The sequence below is a fragment of the Scatophagus argus genome, chromosome 10, assembly GCF_020382885.2.
Source record: "Scatophagus argus isolate fScaArg1 chromosome 10, fScaArg1.pri, whole genome shotgun sequence".
NCBI lineage: Eukaryota > Metazoa > Chordata > Actinopteri > Scatophagidae > Scatophagus > Scatophagus argus.
In genome coordinates this window covers 9848979-9871960 of record NC_058502.1, presented here as the reverse complement: position 1 = coordinate 9871960, position 22982 = coordinate 9848979, and the positions used below count along the sequence as shown (strand labels likewise).

Sequence of the window (22982 nt, the reverse complement as noted above, 5' to 3'; positions counted from 1 at the left end):
GGGACGACCAGATTAATGCCTGAGTAGAAATGGTTCCCATCACGACAGGGTTGAGTGGTAGTGCTAGTCGTCTCTAGTCCTCAATTATTTATTTACTTTCCTTTAATGTATTTATCGGATATACATGTCTTATTGTTTACCTTTTTTTTAAAAAAGTCTTATGAAAGGCGATTGCGGCGTCCAGGGCACGAAGCCAAATGAATAGTCTACTGCTTTAAAGAGCTACATATAGCATTTATTCATTTGTTTTTATGGCAATACATGCACTAAATAAAACATATACCCAGCGATAACTGGATTAAAAATAATGTTTTCAGTTACATATTCTTAGAAGCTTTCTGTGTTGCTTGCTGCTTTCGACACAAATTTAACTACTTCCCCAAACGAAGAGTAGCTTTCAGCTTAAGCAGCTACAATTTCAAAGTAGCTGGAAAATCACTGCAAATAATATGCATGTTATGTGTATTGTGTGTAAAGTCAGAAGACCCAAAATTCAAAAATCAATTTTGCAACAACTGCAACTGAAAATCACTGCAAATAATATGCATGTTATGTATACTGGGTGTAAAGTCAGTAGACCCAAAATTTCAAGAGAACACCTCTAGAAGTACTGACCTATATCAGTAGCAACAACTGCAACTGACAAAAAACCACTGTTGACTGATTATTTCTGTCAATAATATGCTAGTGATAAAAATAAATATAAATACATAACTTTTGGAATGCAAACATAATGTAAGTTTGGAAAAAAGGAAAAGATAAAAACTCAGTTAAAGGTCTACACTTTGACTTGACCCTGTGGTCTGCAGAAGATACTGAACCACAGTATGTAGTTTATATCTGTTGCTTTAACCACAGAGATGTACGTTTCTTCCACATCACTCTCTGCAATGTCCCTGTGAATAAAGATGGTGAGACAAATATTAAAGTTTCTGTTTATTAATTTCAGATTTGTTTCAGTCACTGGCATGGATTGTAATACTTACATTTTTATATGATTCTGTTGCATATATTACTTATTGGTTTTAAAAGTCACGCATTGTACATGTCCTGTTGTTTTTCTCGTGCATCTTACTTCCTCTTGTTGTTCCTGTGTTAAAAGAGAAAAATAAGCGTAATTGACAGGAAGATTGCACCGCTTTATTTGATGCGATAAACTCAACTGCAACCAACTTCACTGCTTGGTTGAGTTCTGATTGTGGTAAGTGTATCTTATTGACAACATAGGAGGCACATTATGTGGTACTCCTTTAATAAACAGCCTTTTCTGTGAGCTGGCATGGCAAAGCACATGCCAATGGCAATTATCGGGACATATTAATTAGTCATTTCATTCGCATTATCTGCCAGCTCCCTCACTGCAGCCAACTAGGCCACTGTATAATGAAACGATCACCACGACCACCATTGTAGTAATAAGTTCTGAGAGTATTTTTGTAGAACACGTGGCCTGTTCTCAGCAGCATGAAACATGTAATGTCAGGCAAACCAAGCAAAAATCATATTGGCAAATGAGTAAGCATATTTCACCGTTGTCATGGCTGATGAGTCTTTGGTCTGTTCTGAAAGAGATAACAACATCATTGACTCTGAATGTTCAATAACACGCAGTACTTTTTTAGCTTTTTCAAACTAAACATTTCAGTATATGAATATAAATTTCACCATATACTTACTGTGTATTTTGACCATAAACCAGATGAATAAGGTCACCATTATAAAGGAGACAACCAAGCTCAGACGGATGGTGAAACTTGTTACAGCATTGGAAGAAATGCAGCATGAAATTAAGTACACGATGCATATTAATAAAAATAACCAAGTAAAGAAGAAGAGGAAACACAACAGTGCTATTGAACTAGTCACATGATATAGTCTAACATGTAATCATCATCTTGGCCATACACTCTACTACAATTTTACTAAATCCTAAATCCTATATGTTATTCCTAATTAGTTTCAGACTTTCTGATTACTGCATCTTAAAGCAGAGGCCACTAACCTCGATCCACCCTGAGCTGTAGGTGCTTCACTTGCAAAGACGGAGGTCTGATTCATCCAGTCAGAAGTGGTTGTCGAGGTGGTTGTCGCTGTGGGTGAATAATTCAAAATCACCCCATGATTACCAGAGTTATATGATAAAAGTCACTTTTGTATTAATTAATACATTTAGAAATTGTTTTACCTGGCAGGTACTTGGAATTCAAATCAGTCGTAGGTCTCTCACTAGCGGTTAAATTGTCTGCTGCTGAAATTGTGAATGTAATACAATGACTACTAAAGTAATACAGACAACAATGCATCCTAATATCTCCTATATCTATCTATCTATATTAAGTAAAACTTACAGATGACTGCACTTGACAAATAATTACTGTTATAAAATATATGTCATATTTAGATTGTATAATTATTTATAGTACTTACTGGTCGTTGGTCGTTCACTGACAGTTAAATGCACTGGCATCTGAAAGTCTCCTTTGACACACATATACCAGCCGCGGCTCTGTGTCCTCAGTCCACTCATAGTCACAGTGAAAACATTTGAGATGCTTGCATTGATGGCCACTGTTGTTCCATCTATTGATCCAGATGACCCCGTCACACAGGAGCTGCCCCGCCTGCACCACTTCATTTCTCCAGGGTTGTGATGGTAACAATTGATTGTTATGTTTTCTACAATAACTCCTGTAATCTCTTGACGATCCACATAAAGACCGGGTGAACCTTAATGGAAAACAATGTCAAGATCCTCCCTTTCCTCCAAATTGTTATAATTTCACAAAGAGTTAAAACAAAGATGCTTTAAAGGCTCTTACCACCAGTGACTGACAGGTGAAAATAATTTAAAACATCTAAAGCTCCAGTAACGTCCACAGCACACCAGTAATCACTGTCCTGATCTGTCAGATTTTTTATAGTCACAGTGAAGATTCTTTGGGTTTTGTCATCAGAGATTGAAAACTTTTCAGAATTTTGTTGGTTTGCTTTAACTGTAAGTGAGCAGGAGAACCAATAATATCCTTTACATAAGTATTTCACATTGTCTCTGTATTGTGAGTCATACAGACATGGGATAGAGATGGAATCTCCAGCCTTCACTGACACGTCACTGACTGTAGTTATACTGTGAATTCCTGCAAAAACAAGAAATACAGCATTTGAATGGCCATTGTCACTAGCAATAATCTTTCCTCGTCTGAGTTGCTAATATAGGCATTCATATTAGCTGTTGTTTCACATGTTTCATACTATATAAAACAGGTATTGCTTATCCAACTGACTTTTAAATAATAATATAAATCAGCATTTGCCATAATCATTACAAACATAAAAAAATCATCATATATACAAATTGTAACATGGGCTTTGCCACTCACCAGTGAGGATAAGCAGAAAGCTGAGTTGAACAGTCATGTTGACAGAGTAAGATGGCACTATGTTGACCAAGGTGTTGGTTGGTTGTTGGCTGTGTGGCTGGTGTTGTGATTTTTCACTTCCTGTTCTTCAATATGCAAATGCAACAGTTAAAATTTCTCCTTTTTTCTTAAAGAAGGACACAGGAAGTTTGTTCTTTTATCCTTCAATTACAACAATTTACAAAATGCATAAGCAGATAGGAAGATGCATATATTGAAAAATAAATGAGTTATAACAGAGAGAAAAAATAACAGTCTAAGTTCTTAAACATTCCAAAAACTTAAGTCCTAATTAGACTGTGAGGCTTAATACACACATGAGTGAAACCAGGATTCATGTTGTCGGTGAACTTATTAAACACTGTCTATCTAAGAATGTAATAGTGTTTTAAGAGACTTGCACGATATCCATCATGAATGTTATCATTTCTGTATTAATTAAAAGCAAAGAGAAGACATGAAAACAGACAAAAAAATGACATCAGGAAAGTGTCATTTCAGCTATATGCAATGAATATGTTAAACAAGATGGACATGAGCATGATGAGGTTTGTGTGTGTGTCTAATTTCATTTCATCTTTTAAGAAAATAATGTAAACCTACAATTCATTTCAGTTTTGTTTTTTTTTTTTGTTTTGTTTCGACCATGACTTTTAGATCAGCAGTAACCTCAGCCAAGTTCTCATGTATGCTTCAGGAGCCACACTTGTCTCTTGGACTCTGAATCAGTATGGTGGAAATGTGTGGAGTCTGTTGCTTTTGTCATCATCTAGTGGTCATATTAAAGTACTGACACCACCAATTTAATTCCCCTGACTTTTAGAAAGAGATTGACACCATGCCCAGTACCGAGGAGCTTTGCATTCTCCATTAATCTGCCTGAACAATATGGAGTTCCTCAGCCATAGATGATATTGATCAGTATTCATTGTGTTTATTACTATTTCAATGTTTTTGTGAGATTTTCTGCTATTTTTAAGATGATTCTATGAAAATAAGTAGTGTCAGCTAACATTAAACATGGCCAAACCTGTGTATCTTTATAAATTATATCCTAAACAGGGTATTTTAGTGTATATTTATCTAACTTAGGCTACAGTTACAATCGACAAGGAAAAGACATCCTGTTGCAACATTCACGTTGTCTTGCTTACTTAAGCAATAGTTCACAACAGGTCATGATATACTGTGAAAATACAGTGTGGGCCAAGTGAGTGGCCCAAAGCAAAGCATATGGCAATATGAAAGTTATAGAAACATTCTAATTTAAGGTGTTTTTATTAACATGCTCATAAAAAAGTACTTACAAAGAAATGGTTAGGTCCGTATATATTTGAACAAGTCTAAGTTTTTTGGCTTTTGGCCTCTGTACACCATCAATATATCCAATTTATACGGACCTAACTGTAGGTCCTTCTGGCTCTTTGCACACAATTGGACACAGTTGCTTTGCAATGTGCTGGCTCAGAGACCTAACTTAGCCTGCTGCTGCCCTGTTAACTTGTCCTAGCTTGGCCTACCAGTTGGGCTGTATCACCACAATCAACCCGACCTCATAAACTGTATTTATCAATGACTAAATGTTGATTGGTCAAATGTAATCACATAAGGTATGGTTGGTGTTAAGTAAGCCAAAAACACAGTGCTGTGACTCAGCATCATTTGCAGTAGTGAGCACACACCAGTAATGCCTTGTTTTCTTATATCTATCTTATTGTTTAGCTTTTAAAAAAAAGTCTTGTGAAAGGCGATTGTGGAGCCTATGACACTAAGTCAAATAAATAGATGCTTTAAAGAGTGACGTGCTGCATTTATCAATTTATTTCATGTGGTAATACATGCACTAAATAAAATGCATTATCATACCCAGCTATAACTGTTTCCTAAAATAGCTTTAATGTTTTATGTTACATATTATGAGATGTTTGCTATATCTTGCTGCTTTCAGCAGGATTTTTTTTTACAATAACTACTTCCAGTGAAGAGTAGCTTTCAGCTTAAGCAGCTACAATTTCAAAGTAGCTGGAAAATCACTGCAAAAAAATGTACATGTAATGTATACTGGGTGTAAAGTCAGTAGACCCAAAATTTCAAAAGAACACCTCTAGAAGTACTCACTTACAGCAGTAGCAACATCTGCAAAACCAATGGAAAAAATGTCGGTCAAGTCTTTCTGTCACCAATATGTTAGTGATGTGGAATTTGAAAAAACCTAGTTTGGGCCAGAGAGTTTAGGTTTTCTTCCACATATGATCTTCGGTGCAATTTCATAAATGCGACGAGTCATCTCAGAGTTCAGTGTAGATTAGGTTTTATTGCTAAAGCAAAGAACAACAAAACCAAGGTGGCATCAGGACAGTATCTGGTTTGATATAAAAACAAATTCATACTTTCTTTATTTTATTTCTTTCTTCATCTGTGTCATGTCATCATCTAATTTTTTTTAACTCCACAATGTAACCAACATATTTGTTTGTTTCAGTCGTATTTCATTCCAAACAAGCTCACATTAACTTTGAACAGCCTCTTTTCAGAGACAGTTATTGTCTCTCATTCTATTCTGCCTGAACCAATGCGCTATATGTTACATTCTCAGCGTCAACCTGTTGGCAAACAGAAGAAAAAAATGACAATTAGGAAGGAAGATAAATTCTATATTTAGTAAGATGAAAGAAGCTTCACGCTGAGAAACAGTATGAGGCTGGCTTCTCTTAACATTTACCATTTGTACAGTTGGTACTTGTGCAGTAATCACAGAGCTGTACATGATGTCCACATTGCTCTTTATATCAAGACCTGACCTCTGAATGAACAGCAAGAGAACACAGACATACAGAGAACAGTTGAACAGTTTCTGTTTTGTTTGCTCGCTGCTTTGCTCAGTTACAAGTGTGTACTACTACTACTAATAATAATACTACTATAATATTAAATTCAATTTGAGTGCACTCATGGGTCTTACAGTGAAATTATACTGAGTAATACAAGTTATGGATTACCTTGCTGGAAGTTTTTCTCACATGCTGAACATCACTGTATGTTACTTCCTCTTCAGCCTGATGAAAAAGCAAACCAAATATCTTTTACATAAATGCGATATTTATGTTTTACTAGACTCTACCAGGCATTCATTCATTCATTCATTTTCTATATCTCTTATTCGTCAGGGTCGCAGGGAGCTCGGGCTTGGGTACACCCTGCACTGGTACACTCTGACTGACACACAAAGACAGACAGCCACACACTCACACCTATGGGCAGTGTAGAGTAGCCAATTAACCTAATGTGCATGTTTTTTGGGATTGTGGGAGGAAGCCAGAGAACCCAGAGAAAATCCACGCAGGCACAGAGAGAACATGTAAACTTCACACAGAAGGGCCCAGACCAGATTTGAACCTGGAACCCTCTTGCTATGAGGCGACAGTGCTAACCACTGCACCACCGTGCTGCCCTCTACCAGGTTATGACATTATTTCATAACTGCAGTGACAAGTTGAGCCAGTGGTCATAATGACACCCCTCCTTCTTTGGACTAGAAAATGAATTAGCATCTTACTGTCGTGGTAGCTGATGATTCTTTTTTGGTTTGATCTAAAATGAAATATGCAGAGTAGTTTACAATTTAATTATAAATATTTATAAACAGTTCTGGCATGAATAATATTCATCAAATTTTAGCAACGACTTACTGTGTCTTTTTAAGTTAAACCAGGTGAACATGATCACCACTAGAGCAAGGGCCAGCAGACTCAAAGGGATGATGAAGCTCGCTAAACCAAAGGAGTGTTTCACGGCCTCGGGACTGGGTGATGAGGCGGTTAAATTGTCTGCTACTGAAATTGTGAATGTAATACAATGACTACTAAAGTAATACAGACAACAATGCATCCTAATATCTCATCTATATTAAGTAAAACTTACAGATGACTGCACTTGACAAATAATTACTGTTATAAAATATATGTCATATTTAGATTGTATAATTATTTATAGTACTTACTGGTCGTTGGTCGCTCACTGACAGTTAAATGCACTGGCATCTGTAAGTCTCCTTTGACACACATATACCAGCCGCTGCTCTGTGTCCTCAGTCCACTCATAGTCACAGTGAAAACATTTGAGATGCTTGCATTGATGGTTACTGTTGTTCCATCTATTGATCCAGATGACCCCGTCACACAGGAACTGCCCAGCCTGCACCACTTCATTTCGCCAGGGTTGTGATGGTAACAACTGATTGTTATGTTTTCTCCATTAAATCCTGTAATCTCTTGACGATCCACATAAAGACTGGGCGAACCTTAACGGAAAGAATTTCAACACAAAATTCTGGGTAACCTGATAACAATAGTAGGGAAGTCAAACGCTAACGCGTTAACGCATTAGGGCTATGCAAGTCACGAAGAAGAAGAAGAATCAGCTTTATTGGCAGTATATATATTTTTACATACACACATACTGAATTTGACTTCTGCATTTGACCTATCCTTAGTCGAACACACATGCAACACCCTACAAATTACATGCAGTGAAACACACAGTAGTGGGCAGCATCAAGCGCCCGGGGAGCATATTGGGGGGTTAAGTGCCTTGCTCAAGGGCACCTCAGCCGGCAACCACACCCAAATTTTTCCTGTCCATCCGGTGGGGGAATTGAACTGGTGACCCTCCGATCACAAGCCGTTTCATATCAAATACTGATACCCTCAGTGATTTTCCTACAAACTGATACATTCTCCACTAGGGATTTAAATAAAGATGCTTTAAAGGCTCTTACCTCCGGTGACTGACAGGTGAAAATATTTTCTGACATCTGGCCGTCCATTAACCTCCACAGCACACCAGTAATCACTCCCCTGATTCGTCCAGTTTCTCATAGTCACAGTGAAAATTCTTCGGGTTTTGTCATCAGAGATTGAAAACTTTTCTGAATTTGGTTGGTTTGTTCTAATCGCATATGAGCAGTAGTTATAGTAATATCCTTTACACAAGTATTTCACGTTGTCTCTGTATTGTGAGTCATAGAGACATGGGATAGAGATTAAATCTCCAGCTTTCACCGACACTTCACTGACTGTAGTTATACTGTGAATTCCTGTAACAAGAACAAATACAACATTTCAACAAATACATTCAAAATATTATTCCTCTATAGACCTGCCTGTTGTAGATGTTCATACTGTTGTTTCACATACTAGCTCATTCTAGTCGTCAAAATCTATGAAATAAAATGTGGAGGATATTGTCTTCTGACAGGACCTTTAGAAGCATAAGACATAGACACAATTATAAAATGATTCTTGTGACTGACCTGTAAGTCCAGTGAGGATAAGAAAGCTGAGCTGAACAGCCATGTCTCTGAGTGAGCAGAGAAAACAACACCAAATAGAGTAGTTTAAGAGTACTTCCTAGTTTTCCAAATTGCAATAATTTCCTCTCACTGTAGGGAAGTTGACTTACATTGGTTATTTTCATAAAGTTTATAAATATCTAGGCAACGACAGTGTACTTTCAGAACATAATTCACTGTAGACTGGATGCACTGGTTAATGGAATTAAAAAGAACAGCATAGCATATATAGTGAGACATGTTCCCTTATGGGTGAATAGTATGATGTAGTGGTGGTGAATGCAGCCCTTAGCCTGACTCCTCCTTAAGCAGTGTTCTAATCAGATCCAAGTGATACAGGATACCTGTTGGCCCAGCTTCACTCCATCTGCTAAGTGTCTTGTCTCTGTTATGGCTGGTAGTGTTTAGTATTGCAGGTATGTAATAAAAGTGATTATTTATCCTGTACACTTTCCCTTTCCATCCCTTTCTTACACTCCATGTGTTTAGTCACATTTATTGTGACAGTCTTTCATGACCAGCTAAAAATAACTAGTTTTTCAGAAAATTGTGAGACTTCACAATGTGCTCAAGTGCATTTCAGAAACTTAAAAATCAATACTTAAGTATGAGATGGGAAGCTTTAGAGCTCAAAAAATATTAAAAAATAAAAGTACTAACTTAAAAGTTCTGAAACTTAATAATTATACTCACCACTCACTCACTGCTTGGCTTTGAATCGCATTGTCCACAGGGCAACAAGGGGGCCACAACACCTTATCGTCTGAGGATAGTGCTCAAGATAATGGTGCTTAGGTAGGAGTCTGACACCAGGGAGAAACTCCTGGTACCTCTGTCTGAGCTCCACTCTTTTGCTTTCAAGGACTTAGATGGATTCATCAGTGTGCATAGGATCAACAACTCAACAATATCCTTTAAATCCAACACTTGCCATGCTGGCTCATTTTCTGGTACTAGCAGCCCAAAACTGGTTTAGTCTGACCATTTATAGGGAAAAGTCAATATAGTTTTATTCAGGCCATCTAATGTAAATAAGTTCTTTGAGATCATTGATGCTAAGCAGTAAGTCAGCACAATACCCTCAGATACATCATGAACATCATGTTTAATCCACTAGTCCTGTAGTAATCCTTCTTCACATAGGTTCTAATGTTCAGTTTGTAATAAAAATTATATTAATTAATTTGGGATATACTGAGATAAATTTCCAATTTTAAGTACAACCCATTTAGAACAGCCTGGTTAGACTAAACATGCCTAAAAACAGTTTTAACAAACACTGAACATCAAATCTTTCACGAAGGTGGATTTACTGCTAGACTAATTAGATTAGTTGCTAGATTAATTTTAGCTTGGGTTGTGGTCTTATTTATGTATATTTTTCAATTTTAGCACACAGTCTGCAAAATGTTAAGGATAAATATTTCAGAAACTGGTAGCAATATCATACAAATGTAGTTTAAAATATGTCAACTGAATCAATAAAAGCATTTGAATAATACTCACCACATTACAGAACCTTTGTAAAAGGGCTCAAAGCAGAGCGGAGATCAGCAGTCTCTTATTTCCTCATTACTGTAGGATTGCTCTTGTGTTAAACAGTGTCACTCCTTCAGTCTGAACTAAGACACTGATATGGATTTTCGACTTAATTTACCTAATGTTTTTAATATGCAATTACATGTTTTTTTTTAAAAGAACATTTTATTAAATAAACAAAGTGAAAGGGAGCACAAGCATGCAGAAACACCAAAATATCAACTGCATGAACTGTATTATCTGGTCGGGAGTATCAGCAATTGAAGATCACATTATGTCCCAGTGTCCATGTCAATGCACTAATGAAGGTCTTTGGTCCATAGGGAACTCATGTGTGACAGCAGAAGTTAGAATTTACAACACACATCTAGATTTTACAAACAAGACATGGTCGGTTTATAAAAGATGACATTGTGCTATTGATTAAGATAATGTGCTCCATCTCCACCAGTTGTTACATTAAACACTGCATTAAACATTACATATAAGCATCAGTAATAATGTTTCAATAATACAAACCTCTGAAAATGACCATTCTGCCCAACAGGTACATTTAAATACTTCAAATACATTTTGTTCTTGAATGTAAGACCTTCACCTGTATCAGAGTATTCTCACAAAGTGAAATTATTTTCTGAGTGTTTGGTCGATAAAGTTTAAAAATTGGGAACTTACTGAAAAATGACAAAATATCAACCTCATAAAGAGACATGGAGTGAGTGGTGTTACTGAAAGTGAAGGGGGTCATAGACAGGTTCTAATGTTAAAAGAAAAACAAAGCAAATATATCTGTTACAATGTGCAATTTGGCTAAGTGAGGCAGTCGCATTACCTAGGTTGCTTGATGAAATAAAAAAGTGCATGCTTTCTCCACGTTATCTGACATTATGGGAACATTGCTGTTCTGCGGTTCTTCATCTTAAAGAGCAGGATGTCAACCCAGTGGTTGGCTAAAAAAAAACTGCAAAAAAAAAAAAACTGCAAAAAAACAAAAATAAACGAAACAAAACAAAAAACACTTCCTCCATCTGGTCTAAACCGCTCTTGGTGAATAGAAAATGATAAGGTCTATGCAGTGTTGCAAAATGTGTGTATTTTCTGCATGAAGTGTGACTGATAAACTTTCTGTTCTCTCACAACACTGTAGGAAAGCTGGAGATGTGGAACTGACCAAGCAGCTTTGAAAAGGCGAGATTGTGAAATCTGTAAAATTTTCATTTTGTGCAAATACGGATGTAATTGCCCTGGAAGTTCCATGGTGATTAGAAAAAATACTGAAAATGGCTCCATGGTGCTACTTGACCACTTCCAGTGGGTTTTTTACCATCATTTACTAAATATTATTAGCTAGTTGTAACACAGTTTCTAAAGGATATAACTAAAATGAGTCAATTGATTTTATATTGAAATTTTAGGGGCAAATCTAATTTGTGTTTATTTATTAGAGTTACTGTTTTAATATCAGTAATATTAATACTGTAGAGAATGCCTGCAACAAAACAAAAATAAAAAACAAAGTTGGCAATTTAGCTAAACAAAAATGCTAATATTCTTGCACCTTTTATATCAGTAATATGCATAGCCTTCATGTTTACTGAACTAAAACATTTCCTCTTTATCCTTTTTATTCCCTTATCACAGACAGTAGGAAAGAAGCCAGGGATGAATGGCTATCATTTTGCCACAGAAACCTATAAAAATCTTCAGCAAGCAGCCCTGGCATGTGCTTCACCTGCCTCTAAAAAAACATCTGCGAAGCAATCAATCATGGTTTGAGAACATGACTAAATGGATACATTACAGTATATTCATCTCCATGACTACATAACTTGTGTGAACTTAAGTTACTAAGGTAAGCTTTGGGACTAATAAATAATATGACAGTGACCCCATGATTTTTGTTAGCAGTGCGTTGGTCAAACACCTGGTAAACATACAGGGCAATGCTTCTTTGAAGTGCGCAGGAGGAAAGTAGGCATAATGTGTAAAAGAAAGAGAGAAGTTCCTGCTCAAAAACAACAGACAACACATTATGACACTATCATAAACAAAAAAGGTTCTCCAGCAGTAACCAAACAGATTAAAACTTAACCAAAAAGACATAACATGTGCTCAGCGGTGCTGATGCTAAGCCAGTGTGCTGTATGTGACATTCTCATCATTTGCTTCCACCTGTTGAGGGAAAAAAGACGGAACAAATTACAACTTGGAAGGAAGAACAGAAATAAAATGTGCCTGTCTGGGGAAAAAAAGAGTGAGAAATGAAAAGGTGACATGTTGTGCAACAACGGTCAGAGCGAGATTCGGTTCTCTTACCCTCCGAGCACGTTTTTGCCTTGTGGTTACCACAGAACTATAAATAATGTCCACATCACTTTCAGTATATGACGGCTGTATGAGGAATGAGAGACAGTTATGAATGAGACAATCACTTTGTATCTAGCTATCTATATTTGTATTGTGCCATATAAATTTTGTTTTTTTTAGGTTACCTGGCCTGACATTCAATGACAAAAAAACATTTTGCGCATTTATATTTTTTTCTTAATCTCTCCAGTTTTGGATTACCTGCCCCGATGATTTTTTTCTTATGTCAACAGTGCTGTACATTGCTTGCTCATCAGCCTGTGTTGAGGGAATCAAATGTCAGATCACTGAAAATGTGGTCATTCCTTTTCTCACCCAGTTTTACTTTCATCCATTTTCAACAACACTCAGTTTACAATACCAACAGAAATACAACAATTCTAATTTATGGCACAACCACACTTGTTCATTCAAATGAGGCATATTTACAAATAGCTTTTCAATAAAAATCATGTTAACAGGATTCGTCCTAATTGTAACATTTTGTGATCACATACAGTGCCTGATAATGGTTATGTAATCTCTATTTAATCTCACTTATTAGATTTCCATCTGAAGTAGTATGTGTAGTTCTGGATAATTTCTGTAAAGTCCAAATATGTTCTCTGATAACACTTCAGTTTCCACCTCTACACTGCAGTGTAAAGGACCAGTAAACAAGTTAACACTCTCACATCCTCATAACCTTATATGTGAAAAAATTACTGCATCTTACTTCTGTCTTGGCTGGTGTTGACACATCTTTGATCTGCTCTAAAAGTGGAAGAGTAAGAACTCCTATTACTCTAAATACATAACAATTTCTATTACAAATAAATATTAAAAAATCACAAATATATTTGGCATGAACTGGATTCATCAAGACTTACTGCGCTTTTTCAATCGAAACCAGATGAACAAGGTTACCATTACAATGAGGATCAACAAGCACAAAGGGATCATGAAGCTCTTTAGGTCAACTGAAACTCTGCAGCGTAAATACATAAATAAAATAAAATACTTGCAAGGCAATTAAGATGTACAGAATACTTCTGTAAGGCAAATTCTACTCAGGACCTACAGTATGTTACAAATTACATCTCTACATCTTATCGTACTTTATCACCAATCAGTCTTTTCAGATATGTATAGGCAAAACTTTAAACTGTCCAGAGTTTTAAAAAAGACTGCATGCAATGGCATCTGACCTGTGCTGTTCACCATGAGCTACGTTAGGTGCTTTTTCTGTAAAAGAAGTGTTGAGATTCCCAGGCTCAGAAGCAGTGGTGAGACTCACAGGTTCAGAAGTGGCTGGAATCCAAAACAAGACAATGATTAACGTAAAATGACAATATTTATTCCTAATATCCCTTCTATATTGTATCTAACAATCTACCAAAGGGCTGTACTTGACAAGTATTTATAAATATAGTACTTACTAGTTGTAGGTCTCTCACTAACAGTTAAATGCACTGGCATCTGTAAGTCTCCTTTGACACACATATACCAGCCACTGCTCTGTGTCCTCAGTCCACTCATAGTCACAGTGAAAACATTTGAGATGCTTGCATTGATGGTTACTGTTGTTCCATCTATTGATCCAGACGACCCCGTCACACAGGAGCTGCCCAGCCTGCACCACTTCATTTCTCCAGGGTTGTGATGGTAACAATTGAAGTTTATGTTTTCTCCATTAAATCCTGTAATCTCCTGCTGAGCCACAGGAAGACTGGGGAAACCTTAACGGAAAACAATTTCAATAGAAATTTTCAGGTAGTATTTTACACTTGTCTCCATAGCAATAGTGTTTTTCTTCCACATTGTTAAACCTTCACGAAGGAATTTAAATAAAGATGCCTAAAAGGCTCTTACCTCTGGTGACTGACAGGTGAAAATATTTTCTGACATCTTTCCCATCGTTAATCTCCACAGCACACCAGTAATCACTGTCCTGATATGTCAGATCTTTTATAGTCACAGTGAAAATTCTTTGGGTTTTGTCATCAGAGATTGAAAACTTTCTTGAATTTGGTTGATTTGTTCTAATCGCATATGAGCAGGAGTTAAAGTAATATCCTTTACACAAGTATTTCACGTTGTCTCTGTATTGTGAGTCGTAGAGACATGGGATAGAGACTGAATATCCAGCCTTCACTGACACTTCACTGACTGTAGTTATACTGCGAATACCTGTAACAAGAACAAATACAACATTTTACTGAGTATATAAATAAAAATATTTTCTTTTGTTTTACCTGCCCAATGAAAATTATTAGTTACTGTTTAGCTCATACTTAATTGTCTCCAAAAGGAGTATAATATAATATAAAAACCGGTGTTACTCATCCCACTGATCTGACTGACATTTAAAGAATTACAGAATTGTGTACCTAGTAATTCATACCTTGTACATCCGCCACAACCAGCTCAAACACAAGACTAAACATCTGCAAATATAAAGTGACCCGTTAGACTGACCTGTTAGCCCGGTGAGGATGAGGAGGATTTTGAGATAAGCAGCCATGTCGCAGACAGAATAGGGTCATATAAAGCATCATGCAACACAAATACACTGAGGCAATTTCTACTTCCTGATTTCTTAAACCTGCAATACCAACTGTTAAAATTTCTCTTCCTGCTCTTTTTAGGACAGTTTCAGTAAAGGTGCAGTAAATGAGTCTGGGGAAAGATGACTGAAGAATTCACTTCCTTTCTACAGAATTGCTTATTGCACCTTTAAAGTTACAGTGCCTTACAAATCAAAAATCAAACAAATACTTTAAGCAAAAATAACAGTCATGATGATGTGTGCTTTCAAATTTGTGAACACTTGAGAAGTGTGCTGTGAACGTTAAAACACACATTTGTCTCACTGTTTACTTAATTGTGCCCAGTATCATACCACATTATAAGCTAAGCCCATGGTTGCCCTATTAGATCAAACACTACATACACCGGAGACTATTAATTAAAAATAGATAATCGCATGTAGTAACCTCATTAATTAAATTAAGGTGCTCCCCCATAGTATTCAGTGGCTCAGGATTGGAGAAGCTGCAGAAACAATCAATGGAATGAGTTAAACCATTTTAATTAAAAAGCCATTTGGCTGCTTTTGGACCATATTTCAACTGTTGGTCTTGCTCAGAATAACACCACTTTCCCACTCTTGCTTGAAGTTTTGAACAAAATAACACCAGTAACCCAGATTCTCTAAATTGCATGTCTTTAAAACAGACCGCAGAATTGATTTATTCATCCAAAATGAAGTACAAAAACATCCTACCATTAAAGTGTAGATCTGAATAACTTAAAAATGGCTTCAAATGCTCTGTCATTTACAAATCATAGATGGAATATGCCAGTGATAGCCATATTATTTATTTATTAATAATAGGGGATACATGGCTCTGTCTTACCACAGCAATGTCAGACCCCTAAGTACTTTTCTTACCTGAAACACATATTATATAGATATTTTAATATAGCAGATAGCTTATTCCTGACTTTGTTTTAGCAGAGTTTACAAGACTTACTACGACTCAACATTCTCCATCCAAAAAAGGCAGCAAGATCAAACAACAGCTGCATGGGAAGGGTGGTGATAAGAATCGTCACCTTAGTGGAACTAGGAGATAAATGCAGATCAAAGGAACATTTCATGAAAAATAAAAAATTCATTCATTCAAAAAATGTATTTATTTCATTCATTCAAAAAATGTATTTATTTTGGGACACTTACATCAGTGGTCACCGCTAACAGTCATACTTCCTCCTTCAAATGATGAAATTTCCTGTCGGTCTATGAACAGACTTGGCACATCTTAAAAAAAGCACAATACAAAATAGCACACTCTAATTTTATTATCTGGGAAATGTAGGTAAAAATACAACTTACAACTTCTCAAAAAGAATTTTGATGTCTTTAAAAACCTTTAACGGTTGTGACTGACGGCTGACATCCACCTTATTTTCAATCCCCACAGCACACCAGTATTGAATGTCCACGTCATCCATCAGATTATCAGTCACAGTGAAATTCTTTTGTCTGTGTCATCTGTAGCTGGTTTGCTTTGACTACATATGGACCGAAGGGCCAAAAGGTTTTTCCTTTGTTTCCTTTTTATATTACATGGTTTCTATAGGGGAGCTCACAGAGACATGAGATAGAGACAGAATCTAAGGCTTGACTGAAACTTCACTCACTGTAATCATTTTTACTTCCTGACAAAAAAAAAAAAACAGTGTTATTTCATAGTGGTGCCTTCAGATGCATTGTGTTTTTCTCTATCAGTTACAGATAAGTCAGTTACACAGCAACATAACAAATCTGTTACAAGTGAATATTGTGACTTTATTCTGAATTTTATGAAAAGACATTATTAATGAATAATATTGGTGGCTCATTGTCACTACATCAGTACCAGCAATATTCTGTTAATTAGAAAACTGATTATCATTTATGCATAGCTTTCTTTTGAAGAATTGTATTCTTAATTGCAAGTATTGAGTGAAAAAGTCATGTCATTCCTGACTGCATTATGCATGAATGTGGACAGTGAATGAGCTCTTTCTACATTACAGTGGGTAATTCAAAAAGTTATTTTTTAACACTGTACTTTTGATTTGATTGTCTGCAACTCCTAGCCTACTAAAATATTATGTGAGCCATCTGTGACATTAAAGTTTATGGTTTAACCTCCATTTTACATGAATATATGTAAATCTGAATCATATTATATTGCACCTGTATATAAACCAGCTGAGCAGACCTTATTCCCAAATTACACAAACTCTAAATATGTGACAGATAATCAATAATGAAAACAGTTGTCTTGCAATTTCTCACATCCTCACACCCCAAGTGCCACAAGTTTATCTGTTTGTAAACACTTCAACGTTAAACTAGTCCAATGTTATATAGTCAGCAGTAGTAGAGAGAATAAATACATTCATATTTTAATCTATATACAATATATCACAGTTGTACGCACAGGCGTGTATAATAAATCTTACCGTCAGCCACCCAACATGTATTATGTTCACAAAATAAACCTTCGATATCATTTAATGGAGTTAAAATCCCTCCTATTCAACAAAAAAAGGAAAGCATGTATAATACGTCATACTGTTCGAGTCGACTTCTAAACCAATCCGCTCTTGGATCAGCCCATAGACATATATTTTTTATTTTTTTGTCTATGGTCGATGCGGCGTCCGCTCTTTATTAGGTCTATGAATTTTATTTCGTCACAGCCCTTCTTTGCTTTCGTCAAAGAGATTTCTGTGGTTTTCGTTTAGTTGTCTTCGTCGCCTTTTGATGACGTATTTACGTAACTTCGGTAGGTTCCGCAAATTACAAAACGACAGTCAGGAAGAGAAGCGAATTTCGGCGCCTTCTTTGATTTCAGTGAAGAGCCGGAGCTGACGGGCCCTGTTCATTAACAGCTCCACCAAGCTTATTTCACCCTCACTCGCCGACTCTCCTCTTCAGTGATGGAGTACGGAAAAGAGAGGGTGGTGGCGTTAGTAGACATGGATTGCTTTTACGTACAGGTGGAACAGCGGCTCAATCCAGCTCTGAGGAACACTCCCTGTGTGGTTGCCCAGTACAAGACGTGGAAAGGAGGCAGGTGAGTTTCTGACACAGAGACTTTGTTTTCATGATCAGTGCAACTGAGGCTGCTTGCGAGGAGACTGTCTCTCAAAACTGGAGTGTTTTGCCTTCTGCATAACAGCATTTAGTAAAATTTCTCATTCCCTAATATCACTGAATGATGCAAAAGCTATCTCTGTGTTTAGACCTCCTCAGTGCTGTTGTCCAGTTAGCCTTTTTTATGCTTTTTGAGGCAGCAGTGCTGCTGAGTCAAACGACAACACAAATCTCCAGTTCACTGAGGCCTTACTGTCTTCATCATATTACCAAAGCAACCTGATTGTATTAAAAGGTTGTAGGAGAATGTCGATGAGTTTTATAAGCTTTGGATGACCTCAGACTTTTGGTAGGTGACTTTGCCTCCTTTTGGGTCGATGCTGTGACCTGACAGCATGAGCCTTGACAGTGCCTGTGAACATTTTTTTCTTTCCAACCGCACACTTTGCATTTACACGAGGGGCACCACACTCAGCTGGCGTTGACTTAGTTGTGTGGACCATTTAAATTGCTGTCTCTGTGTTGGAAACTCACCCGCCTTCATCTCCCTTGGACCGTACTACACTCTTGATTCCAAAAGAGTTGGGATACTGTGTAAAATGTAAAAACAGAATGTAATCATGACTTGTTTGGTGACAGCAGTTTAATGAAGCTTTCCTGAGCCCTTTTGGTAATATACTTTATACAGTCATGTATAATATTCATTCATATCATTCATATTCATGTGTTTTGCAAAGTGGTGAACCTAGCCCCATCCTGTGACCCACTGAGCCTTTTAAGGATATCCCCAAAAATAAATGAAACTGATGAGGTCAAACATTTAATATATTGTTTTGCACCATTTTCAGTTGTGCATATGTCAAAAAGGAAAATCACTTTGTCACATCTTGTTTTATTCATGCTATACAGAGTGTCCCAACCTTTATGGAATCGGGGTTGTCTCGTGGTCTGAACATGACTTAAAAATGTGATTCTCAACTAAATGTCATCTTCTGTTAGTATCATAGCTGTGAGCTATGAGGCTCGGGCCCATGGTGTCACAAGGAACATGTGGGTGGAAGATGCAAAGAAACTGTGTCCAGATCTCCAGGTGGCAAGAGTGCGTGAGTCTCATGGCAAGGCAGACCTGACACAGTAAGTGCTGGTGACACTATGTAAACTCTGCAGCTGTTCACAGTTCCTGGAATTGTGCCATAAGCTGTTTTTTTGGGGTTTTTTTACCTGGCAACTGATGAGATTTAAATACTTCGCCTTCTGTGAGCAGCTATAAACTAAACAAGCTAAGCCACTCACGTTTGTGTAGTTACAGGGAGGCGAGTGTGGAGGTGATTGAGGTAATGTCTCGCTTTGCTGTGATTGAGAGAGCCAGCATTGATGAGGCCTACATGGATCTGACTGCAGCTGTCCAGCAACGGCTGAAAAACATGAACGACAAAGGACAAATTGAGCCTCAAATGCTGAAGACAACCTACATCCAGGGATACCCAAAAAATTCACCTGAACAGGAAGCACCTGCAGAGGATGTTGCCATGGACAAAGGTAATCTATAACCAAACTTATGCGTACTCAGCTAAATGTTTCAGCACTAGGCACAGAAAGCTGTTGTTGAAAAGTGACACTTAGCAAAACTGCAAAAACCGTGATAGAGTATGTCCCTCTAATAGTGTTATGTTTGTTCCCAGAGGAGCAAAGGTCCAGAGGTGTCCAGCAGTGGCTGGCCTCCTTACCTGTCCTCCCATCAGGGGCGCAGAACTCTGCAGACTTGCAGCTCACTGTGGGGGCAGTCATCGTAGAGGAAATGAGGGCAGCTGTGGAAAAACACACAGGTTACCGCTGTTCAGCAGGGATATCACACAATAAGGTAAGGAAACCTCTCAAGTTCTATTGTTCTAAATGGAAAGCTGTTGCACTACTTTAAAAAGCAGTCTTTGCTGTGGTCATAGTTTACTGCTTACATTTTCCAGGTATTAGCCAAACTAGCATGTGGTCTGAACAAACCTAATCGACAAACCATTATGCCGTTGGACTCTGTGACAGAACTCTTCACATCTCTACCCATCGGCAAGATGTGAGTCCAAAGTGCTACAACACGAAGACTACACTCATCATAAATTACAGTCATATTCTGACATAGAGGTGTGAATGTAGCAGCTGACTAACAATATGCTGCACTCTTGATTTGCTTACTCCATGTAGCCGTAACCTGGGGGGTAAGCTGGGTGCATCCATTGCAGAAACTCTGGGAATAGAGAACATGGGAGATGTGACTCGCTTCTCTCGGGCCCATCTGGAACAGCACTTTGGAGAAAAGACGGGGTAAGAAAAGCCAGATATTCCATTAAAGGTCTAGCGTCACAAGATGACTAAAGATCAAAAGTCTTGTTTAGTTTTTGCATTTATTACATCAGACACCATGAATTGTTTTTTATTTAATCCTTTATTTAAACAGGTAGTCTCTCTGAGATCAGACAGACCTGTTCGATTAAAAGTGCACAAAGAAATAAATGAATGTGAACGTTGCAAATTTCATTTATGCTTGATTACCAACTGCATTGAGGAGCAAATCTTTCTGCTTCGCAGCCAGTGGCTGTATGACTTGTGCCGGGGGATTGAGTTTGAAGCAGTGAAACCCAGACAGCTTCCCAAGTCCATCGGCTGCAGTAAAAACTTCCCCGGGAAGACATCGCTGGCTACTAAAGAGCAGGTAGAGCCCATCAGTGTCTGTTTAAACTGTGTTACACCAGGAAGTGGAAAGTTACCGCCAAGTCTGTCTTTTATTTTTAGTCTTGATTGACTGAGACCGAAAGTAATTTGCAAATTTGCAAATACTCATCACTTCTGTTTTTTTATGATTTACGTTAATTATTAATAACCCCTGTGTAGGTACAGTATTGGCTTCATCAGCTGGCCCTTGAGCTGGAGGAAAGGCTGACCAAGGACAGAGAAGCGGTGAGATATTTTTATTTTCCCTTATTTCAGCAGAACTACCTATTTCCTTGACTGGGTTTCACTGTGGTTATATAAATATAACTGGGTTTCACATCAGTGCTGGTTATTTCTCTCCACCTGACAGAATGGACGAGTGGCCAAGTTGTTGACAGTTGGTGTACGTCAGCTCGGGGACAAAAGGCCAAATAGCTTCTCACGCTGTTGTGCTCTGGTGCGCTATGAAGCATCCAAACTATCCAGTGACAGCTTTGCTATCATCAAGAGTCTCAATACGGCAGGAACCCAACAGACAACGTGGTATTTATAATAAAATTATACTTTGAAATAAAGTCATTGGTCAGAGGAATTCTGTGTGATGATTTTCTTACTTTGTGTCCGTAGGACTCCACCCCTCACCCTGCTGCACCTCTCAGCTAGCAAATTCAGTGATGCTCCATCAGCGGGGAGGATTGCTGGCTTTCTTTCCAGTGATGTCACTTCAACCCAGAGTGTCGCCACCTCTCAGTCTTGCACCAAGGCACCTTCTGAATTGAAAAACTCCACCTGCAAACAGCCCGGCACCATCCAGTCCTTTTTTCAAAAGGCAGCTGAAAAACAAAGACAGAAGGTGACAAAAGATGAGGAAGATGACAACATAGGCTCCACAGGAATCCTCCCATCTTCATCGTCTCACACAATCTCTGCTGCTGATGCTCAGTTAGAGACAGATAACAGTTGCGAGGTACCAGTTTCTCACTCTGAAAATAGTTCCTTGAGCCCTCATTCAGGCATTTCCTCTTTCTTCCACAAGAAGACTTTTGAAAGAAGCTTAGAGACCTCAGCACTGAACAAGCCTGATAGGGGACAGAGGCCTGGACCTGCCAATAAAGAAGACTCTGAAGACACTGTGGCTGCTGTGCCTGACCTGCAAGCAGAACGTAGCTCAGAGTTTACATCTCATCAGTCGCCACGTGAAGAGTTGAGGGATGAACTGGACATCGATCCAGCGGTAGGTCACCATCTTCCCAGCGTTGCCAGAGAAGACCTGTTAAACTGTGAACGCTGTGGCCAGGATGTGTTGGTTTGGGAAATGCCTGAACACAGTGACTACCACTTTGCCCTGGACCTCCAGAATTCAATCTCTTCATCCACAGGTTCAGCAAACACCTCCTCCCCCTCCTCTTCCTCTGTCTCTTCTTCGCTGTCATCTCTTGGAGTAGCAGCTGCAGGCGTCACCCAGTCCTCCAGGGGCAAGACAAAAACCAGAGGCCAGTCAGGACCCCAACCAAAAAGACATCGCTCCCAAGGTGGAAGCACGGGTACTCTGGATTCTTTTTTCAAGAGGAACTGAAGATGTGGTGCACAACTGTATCATGATGTCCAAATCAGTCAGTGGTGTTGTGCTTTATATGTTCGGATTTCAGAAATTTTAATGTATTTTGCTTTTTATTAAAAAGACAAATGCAATACTTCAATATTTTAAAGCCAGTGTATATTAAAGATATGGTTTACATTTTGTACCAGTGTACATTATGTTGCAGTATACTGACATGCCAGCAGATGGCACTAATCAGCTGAATATAAAGCAGGAATCCATACTTGGGGGTCTAAGTTTTCTTGTGAACAGGAAATGCAAGTCTTTTATCAGAGAAGAGAGTATGCACACAGTATTTGAAATTGTGATTACCATAAAGATCAAAGAAATTGCACCATGAGCTGAGTCATCCCAGTTTGTTGACATAGTTCT

The 22982-nt window shown here is 37.9% G+C and overlaps 4 protein-coding genes and 1 long non-coding RNA gene across 9 annotated transcripts; 1 reads left to right on the top strand and 4 right to left on the bottom strand.

Moving 5' to 3' along the window:
- Positions 1 to 285: 285 nt before the first annotated feature.
- Positions 286 to 2308, bottom strand: LOC124065882. The gene is made up of 6 exons (XR_006844505.1): positions 2186 to 2308; positions 2003 to 2090; positions 1677 to 1753; positions 1531 to 1562; positions 987 to 1090; positions 286 to 896 (listed from the first exon to the last, which is right to left on the bottom strand). It is a non-coding gene; the product is annotated as an uncharacterized LOC124065882 (long non-coding RNA).
- Positions 2309 to 2353: 45 nt separating this feature from the next.
- Positions 2354 to 3452, bottom strand: LOC124066454. The gene is made up of 3 exons (XM_046402837.1): positions 3381 to 3452; positions 2820 to 3137; positions 2354 to 2727 (listed from the first exon to the last, which is right to left on the bottom strand). Exons 1-3 carry the CDS (start codon positions 3415 to 3417, stop codon positions 2411 to 2413), a joined length of 672 nt encoding a protein of 223 aa, XP_046258793.1. The 5' UTR covers positions 3418 to 3452; the 3' UTR covers positions 2354 to 2410.
- Positions 3453 to 3491: 39 nt separating this feature from the next.
- Positions 3492 to 9680, bottom strand: LOC124066453. The gene is made up of 9 exons (XM_046402836.1): positions 9463 to 9680; positions 8731 to 8777; positions 8197 to 8514; positions 7420 to 7719; positions 7109 to 7252; positions 6976 to 7010; positions 6419 to 6475; positions 6142 to 6222; positions 3492 to 6022 (listed from the first exon to the last, which is right to left on the bottom strand). The coding sequence occupies exons 2-9, from the start codon at positions 8771 to 8773 to the stop codon at positions 5975 to 5977; spliced, it is 1026 nt and encodes a 341-aa protein (XP_046258792.1). The 5' UTR covers positions 8774 to 8777; positions 9463 to 9680; the 3' UTR covers positions 3492 to 5974.
- A 1023-nt stretch (positions 9681 to 10703) lies between these two features.
- On the bottom strand, positions 10704 to 17868 carry LOC124065760. Of its 5 annotated transcripts, none has more exons than XM_046401467.1 (11): positions 17671 to 17868; positions 16397 to 16477; positions 15059 to 15101; positions 14527 to 14844; positions 14094 to 14393; positions 13863 to 13965; positions 13545 to 13642; positions 13391 to 13428; positions 12877 to 12933; positions 12625 to 12699; positions 10704 to 12480 (listed from the first exon to the last, which is right to left on the bottom strand). In XM_046401467.1, exons 3-11 carry the CDS (start codon positions 15099 to 15101, stop codon positions 12436 to 12438), a joined length of 1077 nt encoding a protein of 358 aa, XP_046257423.1. In that variant the 5' UTR covers positions 16397 to 16477; positions 17671 to 17868; the 3' UTR covers positions 10704 to 12435. The 5 variants fall into 5 exon arrangements, with proteins under 5 accessions (XP_046257423.1, XP_046257419.1, XP_046257420.1 ...); XM_046401463.1 differs by lacking the exon at positions 15059 to 15101 and adding an exon at positions 15133 to 16282 and having other exon boundaries at positions 17671 to 17866; XM_046401464.1 differs by having other exon boundaries at positions 15059 to 16282; positions 16397 to 17868.
- Positions 17869 to 17964: 96 nt separating this feature from the next.
- Positions 17965 to 22763, top strand: polh (polymerase (DNA directed), eta). The gene is made up of 10 exons (XM_046401460.1): positions 17965 to 18287; positions 19307 to 19441; positions 19611 to 19846; positions 19990 to 20168; positions 20272 to 20375; positions 20504 to 20623; positions 20888 to 21011; positions 21191 to 21256; positions 21381 to 21553; positions 21638 to 22763. Exons 1-10 carry the CDS (start codon positions 18151 to 18153, stop codon positions 22584 to 22586), a joined length of 2223 nt encoding a protein of 740 aa, XP_046257416.1. The 5' UTR covers positions 17965 to 18150; the 3' UTR covers positions 22587 to 22763.
- Positions 22764 to 22982: the final 219 nt, after the last annotated feature.

Excerpts from the sequence above, each read along its gene's own strand:
- LOC124066454 (XM_046402837.1), bottom strand. The coding sequence starts at position 3,417 with ATGACTGTTCAACTCAGCTTTCTGCTTATCCTCACTG. Across the intron at positions 3,138-3,380 it reads CTTTCTGCTTATCCTCACTG|GAATTCACAGTATAACTACA; the intron begins GTGAGTGGCAAA and ends TTGTTTTTGCAG. Across the intron at positions 2,728-2,819 it reads TCACCTGTCAGTCACTGGTG|GTTCACCCGGTCTTTATGTG; the intron begins GTAAGAGCCTTT and ends TTTTCCATTAAG.
- LOC124066453 (XM_046402836.1), bottom strand. The coding sequence starts at position 8,773 with ATGGCTGTTCAGCTCAGCTTTCTTATCCTCACTGGACTTACAG. Across the intron at positions 7,011-7,108 it reads GTTTAACTTAAAAAGACACA|ATCAAACCAAAAAAGAATCA; the intron begins GTAAGTCGTTGC and ends ATTTCATTTTAG. Across the intron at positions 6,223-6,418 it reads TGAGAAAAACTTCCAGCAAG|AGGTCAGGTCTTGATATAAA; the intron begins GTAATCCATAAC and ends CTGTTCATTCAG.
- LOC124065760 (XM_046401463.1), bottom strand. The coding sequence starts at position 15,178 with ATGGCTGCTTATCTCAAAATCCTCCTCATCCTCACCGGGCTAACAG. Across the intron at positions 13,966-14,093 it reads TAGTGAGAGACCTACAACTA|CCACTTCTGAACCTGTGAGT; the intron begins GTAAGTACTATA and ends TTTGGATTCCAG. Across the intron at positions 13,429-13,544 it reads GTTTCGATTGAAAAAGCGCA|AGCAGATCAAAGATGTGTCA; the intron begins GTAAGTCTTGAT and ends TTCCACTTTTAG.
- polh (XM_046401460.1), top strand. The coding sequence starts at position 18,151 with ATGGAGTACGGAAAAGAGAGGGTGGTGGCGTTAGTAGACATGGATTGC. Across the intron at positions 19,847-19,989 it reads GGATGTTGCCATGGACAAAG|AGGAGCAAAGGTCCAGAGGT; the intron begins GTAATCTATAAC and ends GTTTGTTCCCAG. Across the intron at positions 21,012-21,190 it reads CGCTGGCTACTAAAGAGCAG|GTACAGTATTGGCTTCATCA; the intron begins GTAGAGCCCATC and ends ACCCCTGTGTAG.